The sequence below is a fragment of the Mustela putorius genome, unplaced genomic scaffold, assembly GCF_011764305.1.
Source record: "Mustela putorius furo isolate JIRA1106 unplaced genomic scaffold, ASM1176430v1.1 tig00003834_pilon_pilon_pilon, whole genome shotgun sequence".
In the NCBI taxonomy this organism is placed as follows: domain Eukaryota; kingdom Metazoa; phylum Chordata; class Mammalia; order Carnivora; family Mustelidae; genus Mustela; species Mustela putorius.
In genome coordinates this window covers 54,145,943-54,156,964 of record NW_025421987.1, presented here as the reverse complement: position 1 = coordinate 54,156,964, position 11,022 = coordinate 54,145,943, and the positions used below count along the sequence as shown (strand labels likewise).

At 37.3% G+C, this 11,022-nt stretch overlaps 1 protein-coding gene across 2 annotated transcripts; it reads left to right on the top strand.

Moving 5' to 3' along the window:
- The first annotated feature begins 30 nt into the window (after positions 1-30).
- On the top strand, positions 31-7,612 carry COMMD2 (COMM domain containing 2). 2 transcript variants are annotated; one of them, XM_013057709.2, is made up of 5 exons: positions 31-183; positions 275-352; positions 1,077-1,159; positions 1,723-1,896; positions 3,461-4,376. In XM_013057709.2, the coding sequence occupies exons 1-5, from the start codon at positions 117-119 to the stop codon at positions 3,638-3,640; spliced, it is 582 nt and encodes a 193-aa protein (XP_012913163.1). In that variant the 5' UTR covers positions 31-116; the 3' UTR covers positions 3,641-4,376. The 2 variants fall into 2 exon arrangements, with proteins under 2 accessions (XP_012913163.1, XP_004755580.1); XM_004755523.3 differs by lacking the exon at positions 3,461-4,376 and adding an exon at positions 7,032-7,612 and having other exon boundaries at positions 32-183.
- Positions 7,613-11,022: the final 3,410 nt, after the last annotated feature.

The window sequence follows — 11,022 nt, the reverse complement described above, 5'->3', positions numbered from 1 at the left end:
GGAACCCAAAAGCTGGGGATGTTGAGGAGCCGGAGCTTCTTTGCGCTTGGACGCTGGTCCCGGAAGTGGCGAGGGCGGGATCAACGCTGCCCGGAGAAATCCTCCGCTTTGCGAAGATGCTGCTGGACCTGTCGGAGGAGCATAAGGAGCACTTGGCGTTTTTGCCGCGAGTGGACAGCACGGGTCAGAGGGCGCGGCAGCAGAGGGTGGTGTCCTGTGGCCTGGGGGATCAGGGGTGCGCCCGGCGCTCATGAGCTCCTGGCTTCCGTTGCAGTGGTCGCGGAGTTTGGGCGGATTGCGGTGGAGTTCCTGAGGCGAGGCTCGAACCCCAAGATCTACGAAGGCGCCGCCAGTAAGACGGGGAGAGTTGCTGCGCGGGGAAGTGCGGGCCTTTTTTTTGGCACCCTGTAGAGGAAGGGGTTTTTGCAGCTCCAAGGGTCTTACTTTCATTGTGGTGCAATGTGGTAGGGCTAATTGGGTAGGGCTAATAGGGTAGAATGTGGTAGGTAGAGTTGTGGTAGGGCCCTTGTGGCGCAAATCCTTCCCGTGCTCTAAGTAGCTTTGAGATTTTTAAAGCTTCCGCTGAGTTGGTTTTGTCGTGCGTAAAAAGCACATAATACCATCTGCCAGAGATCCTATGATGCTTCGATGCACCCCAGGGTGTGGAATAGCAGGGTGAGGCATTAATATCCTGCAAGTATTTGGTTATAATTAGTTGTTCAGACATCCGCTTTTCTGCAGTATTGATGTCTCCCTGCTGGGCGAGTGGTTTCTGAGATTGTCAGTCCTTCCAGTTCCTCTTCTTCAGACTTGAAATAGCTGGGCGTTCAAGAGGAGGACAGTACGGCTGATACTGGTCTCCATGGGTTTGCATTTTGTAAAGGTTACACGGCGGGAAATACCAAAGGCATCTGTCTCACAGTGGAGAATGAACAGGAGGCTATTACCGACTCATTATTTTTCATTACGGTGCCTGGAAGTATGGAATAATAGATAATATTTACGCCTAAATAAGAACTTGAATAAAGGAATAAATATCACACAGTAAGTTATTGGCTTATGTTTCCTTTTCCCAGGAAAACTCAATGTGAGCAGTGACACTGTCCAACATGGTGTGGAAGGATTAACGTACCTCCTCACTGAAAGCTCGAAGCTTATGGTAAGGGGTTCTGTGAACTGTTTTGTATTTCTTTGACCTTAAAAAGGTGCAGTATACTCTACGTCATAGCCCTGGCAGGCACCTGCTCATTTCAATTATGTTGTTAGTGGTTTATAATGGACTTAGTCAAGCCATGTGTAATCAATATGACTATAATGTGATCTGCTGGTATGAATGCCTCTTGCTAGTATAAATTAGACTTACTTCTAATTCTGCATGCTATTAAACCATATACAATAGGACATATCCTAGGAGAAGGGAGAATTAAATGACTTATTTTATTTTCTTTTATTTTGTGTATTAGCACTATCTAGCTTGATGGAGAATAGAAGAGAAGTTGGCCATTTTAACAATTCTTTTTATGTTTTAATAAAAGTATTTTTATGTATCAGAGACTCAGATTTGGGAGTAGTGGGCAAGAGTTACCTTTAAATGTAAAGGATGTCGTTTCTTTTACCAGCCAGAAAAGAATTAGGAGATATCATAGTCTTTTGTGTATATCAAATATTTTAGCAGTTACTAGACAAAAAATTAATGTTCTGTTAAACTTGACTCACCTTCAGATTTCTGAACTGGATTTCCAAGACTCTGTTTTTGTTCTGGGATTCTCTGAAGAATTGAACAAATTATTGCTTCAGCTTTATTTGGACAACCGAAAAGAGATCAGAACTATTCTGAGTGAATTGGCACCAGACCTTCCAAGTTACCACAGCCTTGAATGGCGACTGGATGTACAGGTATGGATTTTTTTCCCCACTTGACAAAGAATAGAAGATTAATTTTTAGTTCCATGTCCTCAAACTTATTATATTCTTTACCACCTTAACTAAACTTCGGTTTGAAACTAATTTTTTTTAATGTTTGTTTTGAGACCATTTCACAAACAGTTCATTTTCTTATATGCTTAATGTGTTTAGAGTAGTTTAATTTGCAGAGTTTGTAAGAAATAGGTTATTTTGGAAAGGAGGTGGTCATGCAGATTTTTAAATTCATATTTGATTTTATGACACTTTTATGTTTAAACATAAAGCACGCATATATTAAAGTGCACAGGTCATTGTAACGCTAAGTGGATTATCACATGGTGAAACACCCATGAAACTAACTCTCGCCCATGACAAGCACCCCAGAAGTATCCTCTTTGCTACCTACCAATTACTTCCCCTTCCTTCCTTTCCAAAGGTCACCAGCATCCTGGCTTCAAATATGTAGATTCCTTTTGCCTGTTCTTTAACTTTCTATATATGGAATGATTCAGTAAATATTCTTTTGTGTCTGACTACTTTTACATGTTCTGTTTGAAAGATTCAGTTGTTTGTAAAGCCACACAGATAACCAAAAGGAGGTTCTCATACTCTTGCATGTAGCCCTTTATCAAGCAGTGACAGATAAGTTAATAGATGTTTATTGAATGTCATCCATTTGCTGATTAGAGCTGTGCTAAATGCTTTTGAAAAAAGAAGCAGAAGACATTTTCTCAGATGGAAAAGATGTTATCATCTAGTTAGAGATATTAGATGTTTTTAGAGTAACTAGTAATTAAAGATATTTGTAAAGTAAATTTCTGGAGGGGGAAAATATAATTGTATAAATGAAGGTACAACTGAGTACTGTATTTCAAAAATCTATAGCTTCAGTAGTTCAGTGTATGCTTGCACAGTCCAGAAAAGCTTCAGCAAAAGGTGAAATTTCAGAAGGATGAATGAATGGAGAAAACCAGTGTTAATTTTCTTGAAAAGGAGGCAATGTAAGTTGTAAAGGGCTATATGGATATGGGAATGAGCATTGAATATGTGGTATAGTGCTCTGGTCCCCAAACTTGACTGCATATTGAAATGGCCTGGGTAGTTTTAAAATATTTTCATGTCTGTGTTCTACCGCCAGAGATGCTGATTTATTGTTATGGGATTTGGCCTAGGCATCAGGATTTTTAAAAACCTTACCTGGGGAATTCTAGCTTGCAGTCTGTAAACGACTGTTACAGTGGATTCTTCCTGATTGGAATGGTGGTAAAATGGTCCAGACAGGTTACAGAAATTCAGTTAGAGGGTCTAGCAAGTATAATCCAGTGTGATGAGTGCTTGAATAGGTAGAAACACAGATATGGTATAAACCAGACTATAGGCTCCATGAGGGCAGGTACTGTGTCTTGTTCACTACTCTGTCCCCAGTACAATGCCTGGTACATAATAGGCATTCAGTGCTGAATATTAAAAAAGGTAGGGGTGGGGATAGGGGAGGGTAGGTAGCTTCTTAAACAAGTTGTTTATCAACTGTTTCTTGTACGGTTGTCATTGCTAGGTGGTGTGGATTCACAAAGAACCAGACATAGTCATAGTTCATGCTCTTGGAAACATCGTAAGATGCAACTCCTGTGGGGTTCCCGGGGAGGAGGAGATCAGTGTTGCTAAGCTTTTATGTTTCAGTCTTCTCATAATAACCAGGAGGTGTGGGGATGGTCATATTCATGAGATTCAGTAGTAATTTATCTTGCACATATTTACCTCTTTCTTGAATGGGGGTTATTTCTGACTTTTGGGTTCTGGTAGCCCTTAAAAGTTGTTTTTTTGGCTTTGTGATTTACTTTGAGTTTTTCCATTATGAAGACATTTTTAAAATGAAACTTAAGCAATTGAATTTTCTAAAACTCAGGAGAGCTCATTTACCAAGTGAAATGGGTTTGAATAGTTAAAGTTGAGGGTATGCTGAGTGAATATTGCTTCATGTGGTGAAGTGCATTTAGAGCTAAAAAAAACTACTTAAAGAACTAATTGATTTTCTGAGCTCACTAGTCAAAATTATTACAAGGGATTTTAACTGGAATAGATTCTTCTTTCTGTTTATGGGAGGAAGACTTGACAGAAGATCAGCTAAAAGGCTGGGAAACAAATAATAGGATAAAGGCCTTTCATTTTTGAGTAACTGATTTGTCTCAACACTGGTAGTGAATGGACAGTTACCATCTAATTATTGTGTAGTTGCTTATAAGAAATACACTAATCATCATAGTTTCTAAATGTTTCTAATAGAAACATTTCCCTTCATAAATTGCCAGCAAAATTAGTGCATTTAATAGCATCAATAAACTGACTGCATTTGAGTTTGGTGTGGGAAGATTTACCTTTAGGACTGATCCATTTAAATTGCTATTGTTGGGGCAACTGGGTGGCTCAGTTGGTTAAGTGACTGCCTTCAGCTCAGGTCATGATCCCAGGGTCCTGAGATCGAGCCCCGCCTCGGGCTTTCTGCTCAGCGGGGAGCCTGCTCCCCCCCCCTCTCTGTCTCTGCCTGCCTCTCTTGTGATCTGTCAAATAAATAAATTTTAAAAATCTTAAAAAAAATAAAATAAATTGCTCTTGTTATTTTTATAAGGACAGAATCTCCTCTCTATTAAAAAATAAGTCCATATCAGGAACTTTGTGGCCTACTGTTCTTTATCCTGTATTGTCATCAGAATTTCTTTCTGAGAAAAAATTAGGTCTGATTATGTCTTACTAGGTGTTTGTTTGGAATGTTCCATAATCTTTATAAATTTTAAAGAATGGTGTGGATACTTATTTGCAAGGGATATTGATTAGATATTATGTTTTCTAAAAATTTGAGGATAGATTGACCTAAAGTCTCTAAACAAAAAGTTCATGGCTTAGAGCACCTGGATGGCTCAGTTGTTTAAGTAACTGCCTTCAGCTCAGGTCATGCATGTTCCTGGAGTTCTGGGATTGAGTCCCACATTGGGATCCCTGCCCACAGGGAGTCTGCTCCCCCCTCATGCTCTCTCTCTCTCTCTTTCATTCTCAAATACATAAATGAATAAAATCTTTTTAAAAAGTTCATGGCTTAATTACACACCTAGATACATTTGGTCCCTATCTGTAAGGTATATATAGAGAAAAGAGTATAAACAATGCATAAGTGAATCAGTAAGTAGTATTTTAAGCCATCATACTTAATAGTCTGTCTTTTATACCTATAATTTTCTATACTAGAGGAAATGATCTTGAAGAGATACTTTAACTTACAAGTATCTCTGTTATGTTTGGGAACTGGCTTACTCTAGAGTATCAATCTATTGTTTCCAAGTTATTTTTTTTACATTAAATTTCAACCATGGATCAGTATCTTGGGTTCTTCTGGAAGCCAGATCACCTAGAATTAATTGGAAGAAGTTATTAGTCAGAATATTCTGTTTCTTCAATTTGGCTTCTTCTCCTTTTGCCATGACTCTTGTAGTTTTAGGTAACAGTCTTGCCTTCTTGTGTAACAAGATGCTTCAGGTTTATCTTGTACAATTGTTGTCCCAGACCTCTAATCAGCTATTCCTTTAAAGATGTCCTCGTTCCTTTTAAGGAAGTATGGTCTTTAGGGAACAGTCTGGTGCTAGGACTAAATAAATGCTAATGCTTCCAAGTTAGCCATTGTTTCTAGTATTTGGATATTTTTTTCTTTTAAAAATATGTCAGTAGTATTTTCTTTAAAAATTTTTGAAATATATCATACAAACAAAACATTATAGCTATTCAGCTTAAAGAATAATAATAAAACAAGTACCCACTGCCAAGCTTAAGAAATACATCAAGACCACATATGACCTCCCCCAGTTACGACGCCTCTCACTCCTCTGAAGGAACCATTATCCTGAATTTTCCGTTAATCCTTTCTTTTTCTTTCTTTCTTTTTTTTTTTTTTAAAGATTTTATTTATTTGACAGACAGAGATCACAAGTAGGCAGAGAGGAAGGTAGAGAGAGGGGGAAGCAGGCTCCTTGCTGAGCAGAGAGCCCAATGTGGGGCTCCATCCCAGGACTCTGGGATCATGACCCGAGTCGAAGGCAGAGGCTTTTACCCACTGAGCCACCCAGGCGCCCCAGTCCTTTCTTGATAGTTCCTTTTTTACACAAATTTTTTCATCAAACCTTAGTTTTCATGTATTCTTTTGCAGCTTGCTTTTTGATTGAGCATTTTACTAGATTTATCCATAACAATTTACATTGTTATAGTTCTTTTCATTGCCATTTAGTAAGCATTTTATTGTATGAGTATTCTCAATGTATCCATTCTGTTATTAAAGAATATTTGAGACGTTTCTAATTTTTGGAATTGGAAACAAAATCTTGGAAACAAAAACAATTAACGTCATGAATATAATGTATAAATGTAAGAATTCAAGGTATACACCTAGGAGTGGAATTGATGGTAATGTATATGGTTTTCCAAAGTGATTCTCTTTTCACTCTCACCAGCTGTGGAAGAGAGTTCCATTATTGTTGCTCACAATGCCTTCATTTGGACAGGCTTTTAATTCTTGATGGGTTGATACGTGTAAAACAGAACTGTATGGTTTTATTAGTCATTTTCCTGATTTCTAATAAAGTTGAACATGTTTTCCTATATTTATTTATTTGTGTTACTTCTTTTGTGAACTGCTTACTTAGCTCTAATGCACGTTTTTCTCTTGTTCTTGTGGGGTTTTTTGTTTTTGCTTTTAATCAGAAGGTTTTTCATATGTTCTGGGTACTAATCTATTTTTTGGTTGTATGTGTTACAAAGTGCCTTCTCTCAGCTTGTGGTTTGTTTTTCTACCATCTTTAGGTATCCTTTAGAAAAGAATGTAATAATCTTAATGTATTTCAGTTTATTGGTTTTTTTCATTATGGTTTATGTCTTATATATCATGTTTAAGAAATCCTGTATGGCAAGGTTGTATATATATTCTCTTCTTTCTTTCCAACGTTTTTTAAACTTTAGTTTTCATTTTGAAGTCTATAATTCATGTAAAGGTTTATTTTTGTATATGATATAAGGTGGTTACAAATACTGTGTGTTCAGCATGATTATTAAAACAGTTATATGCTCTTATTCCATTTAAAATGAAGCTTGCAAGCAGAAGCCTGAGGCAACAGATTAAACCATCAGTGACTATAAAGCTACACCTTAATCAGAATGGAGATCACAGCACCAAAGTTCTGCAGACAGACCCAGCCACTCTGCTCCATTTGGTTCAGCAACTGGAACAAGCATTGGAGGAGATGAAAACAAACCACTGTAGGAGAGTTGTGCGCAATATCAAGTAGTCCCAGTTTTAAGGATTTATTCCCTTTTAATCACTCATGAATCGACGATATGCAGCAGTTACTTTTCAAAATTAATTTTTTTATTAATTGACAGTGATAAACATATATTTTCCATGAACTTTCTTTTCCTATGACAAGATAGTGAAGTCATGATCAAAAGCTAAAGTTAAGTTCCTGGTGCTAAATGTGGTCAGTTTCTTGACAAATTAAGATGTATTTTATATTTTAAATGTAAGAATTGAATCAACTGGAAGTGAATCTATACTGTTCATATGTTTTATGTATATGAATGTCTTTTTTTGGTACTTCTTTTGATTGCTTAACTTTATTATTTTTGTCTTTATTGACCAAAATCTGAAAATAAAATTCACAGTGTAATACCATTGCTGTTCAGAATATTTTTAGACAGTTCATTGTTTTTGACCTTTAAAAGCACCCACAATGTAAATAGCCACAGAATAGCTGGAAGTAAATATGAATTTTTTAAAACGCTACATTTTTTAGGCAGTTCATGTATTTTTCCCTCCTAGTGAATGTAATAAGTACTTAAGTTTGAGTTGTTATGGCTAACTGCTTACATAGTACTCAAATTTGTGTGATCATATGTTGCATTTTATCAAGGTCTGTTTTTTCCCCTAGTACCCAAAGCATCTAAGAGATCCTGTCATTTACATTTATATACAATGGATGCAGGAGGAAATATAATGACTTCTTAAGTATCTGAATATAAATTACAGTCACTTTTTAACTTTTGTTTGAATAAAGTATAAAGAGGGCAAAGGGAGGCCATGTTTACTACAGGTAAGTATTCCTTCTTTACAAACTTGATTTTTTTTTGTTTGTTTGTTTGTTTTTTAATAAGTAACTATAAGCGATTGGCTTGAAAAACTCAGATGCTGATGTATCAGTCTTATAGAGTACATAGTCACAGGGAGACTTAGAGGGACAAGGAGACTTTGGTGGCAGATTTAAGGAGAAAAATCACAGAAGGGTGGAAATGGGCATTTAGTCTTAAATATGTATCTACAATCTTATTCTGAGAGCCTTATATCCATGGAGCAACTCAGGAATGCCTTTGGAACCATCAGACTCTTAAGCTGTATACTCTAGGTTTTGTCAATACTTTCTATCCTAAAAATTAGAGATTTTGATATCATGTTTCTTCTCTCTTAAGAGCCTAGCAGGGAGCAGAGGCCAGTGTAAGGAAAGCACAAATTTAATTGCCACCCATTTAATCACCACTGCAAGTAGATGGGCCACTATTTCCCATAGGTATATGTTCTGTCATTGCAAAATAAGTAATATATTTTTTAAAGATTTTATTTATTTATTTATCAGAGCACAAGCAGGGGGAATGGCAGGTGGAGCAGGCAGAGTTGAGAAGCAGTCTCCCTGCTGAGCAAGGAGCCTGATGTAGGACATGATTCCAGGATCTTAGAATCACGACCTGAGCCGAAGGCAGACGCTTAACTGACTGAGCCACCCAGGCATCCCACAAAATAAGTTATATTACATATTAAACACTAGTCAAATTTTAATTATCATGATAACTTGATTAATGAAGCTGTCATGTTAACTTTACAAACAAAGAGAACATGTATTAACATGAAAGAATACACACACACACACACATATAGCATGTTGTCAGGTTTAAAAACAACATATCTGCCAAGCTTATATGATAAAAATAACTCTATGAGTCTTCTTAGTTATCCACATTTGGTGGAAATAAGCAGGGCTGACCCTAGCCAAAATGGAAATAATGCCACTGTGTGCCTTCAAGGCAACCTTTCTTCTGTATCTACTGGTCTTCCCTTAATCAAAACAAGAAAGTGGCTCTTAGTCTTTATCTGTGTCAAACTCCCTGGGACTCTTTTCTTTACTCCATTATTCTTTCTGATATTCTGCCTTCTTCACCTTTTGGGGCCAGAATGAGTTGGGAGCAGACTCCCTAACTTCTTTCTGAAGCTGAGGCTCATTTTTTAGTACAGAGCATTGAATAAGCCTCTTTATTCTCTTGTTTAAACATTCCTTATCCTTAGGGACTCGTCTGCTACCTTTGTTTTATAGCACATTTGATTTTTTTTGTAGCTTGTATATAAACATATTTTCTGCAGATGTAGTCACTGTTCCACTCTGCTATACGAGCAGGTTTCTTGACTGTAATGTGCCTTTCCATCTATAACTAAATATTTATTAAGTCATTTTGGATTATAAGTATGTTGATTTTTCAGGATTGGCTAATGCATGTTTAGACTTAAATATCATATTCTTCATGTCTCTAAGCCAGAATAGTAACATTTCTTCTCTCAAAACAGAGCTACCAGTGGGGAATGACCAATGTATATCACAAAGTCTATATTCTACTTCACCCATTGGAAGTTTTATATTTCACAAGATTTTAGTGAGCTTGTTTTGTTATTGGTGTTTCCGAGCTTAAGCAAATTTAAAGCAGCAAACTGAAAGGTGGTGGCGATACCATAAAAGAAAATACACCTTTGAAAACAAAAATGAGAATCTGATGCTAAGGCAAGATTGAAAGATCACTGAGTGGGGCGCCTGGGTGGCTCAGTGGGTTAAAGCCTCTGCCTTCGACTCAGGTCATGATCCCAGGGTTCTGGGATCCAGCCCTGCATCGGGCTCTCTGCTCAGCAGGGAGCCTGCTTCCTCCTCTCTTTCTCTGCCTGCCTCTCTGCCTATTTGTGATCTCTGTCTGTCAAATAAATAAATAAAATCTTAAAAAAAAAGGGGGGGGGAATCATAGAGTGTCAAGGATGCATGTATGAGAGCTCTTAAAATTTGTAACAATGGGTGGCCTTTTAGGGTACAAACCTTGGAGAAGGTTAAGAGGTTAGCCTTTGAAGCTGGACAAAAAGAATTTAAATTTAGCATAGTAACATATAGATAGCATAGCCACAGACTTTAGAAAATACTCATGTAGATTTGAGGATCTCATTTTACAGCCTTGAATTATGTTCTGTGTACCTCCTGGTGGTTTCTATAATCCACCCATTTATGTTTGTCATTGTGTTGATAGAAAAAACAAAGCAAATTTTAAAGCCTTTTCTAACTCTTTTAGAATGTTACTGACTCAATTCTGTTAAATATTTATTAAGTGCTTTGAGTGATCTATGTTGTGTGTCGAACAAAGGATAAAGTCCTAATCTCAGTTTAGAAAGCTCTCAGGCCATTCCATCCTTGAAAGTAGTTTAATACATAAACTTATTAGATTTAGAAAGGAATTTCCTAAAGAGGCTATTCTGAAGAAGGGACGTTCCTCTGGGGTGCTGTCTGTTAGAATCCCTTTTCCTTGAAATGCCACCTTTTTCTGAGAGGCAAAACCCTAATGATTCAATAGCCAGAGCTCTGGAAGTGTTCGGAGGAAAGGATAGACCACTGAGGAACACTGGGGAACATTTTGACATGGTTAGGATGGCAGAAATTGTCCTTCTTTCCCATTAAAGTGAGGTTCCCTGTGGTAACTGGAGGTGTGATGGGAAAAGCAAATTGAATTCTTTTTTTTTTTTTTACCTGCATGCCAATGTTGTGATTGTCATAAATCCAATGAGAAGTGGATGCCTGTGGTTTTGAAGGAATGTGCTTAGCCCACAGAAGGAAAAGGCTTCTCAGTTAATTCAAAGACTAAAAACACACAGATTAAAATTCAAAGAATGAGGAAAAGAAAATCCAGGGAAGTCTGAGTTTCACTGGGGCAAGTATGGATGGGTAGGATATGATGTCCTGGCATAAGGTACAAACTGTATGCTTTTATTTAAAAAGTTCTTACAAAGCT

What these genes read in the sequence shown, in the direction of transcription:
- COMMD2 (XM_004755523.3), top strand. Translation starts at nt 117, where the DNA reads ATGCTGCTGGACCTGTCGGAGGAGCATAAGGAGCACTTGGCGTTTTTG. An exon ending in CTGAAAGCTCGAAGCTTATG is followed by an intron (nt 1,160 to 1,722) that starts GTAAGGGGTTCT and finishes ACTCACCTTCAG; the next exon opens with ATTTCTGAACTGGATTTCCA. An exon ending in AATGGCGACTGGATGTACAG is followed by an intron (nt 1,897 to 7,031) that starts GTATGGATTTTT and finishes TTTAAAATGAAG; the next exon opens with CTTGCAAGCAGAAGCCTGAG.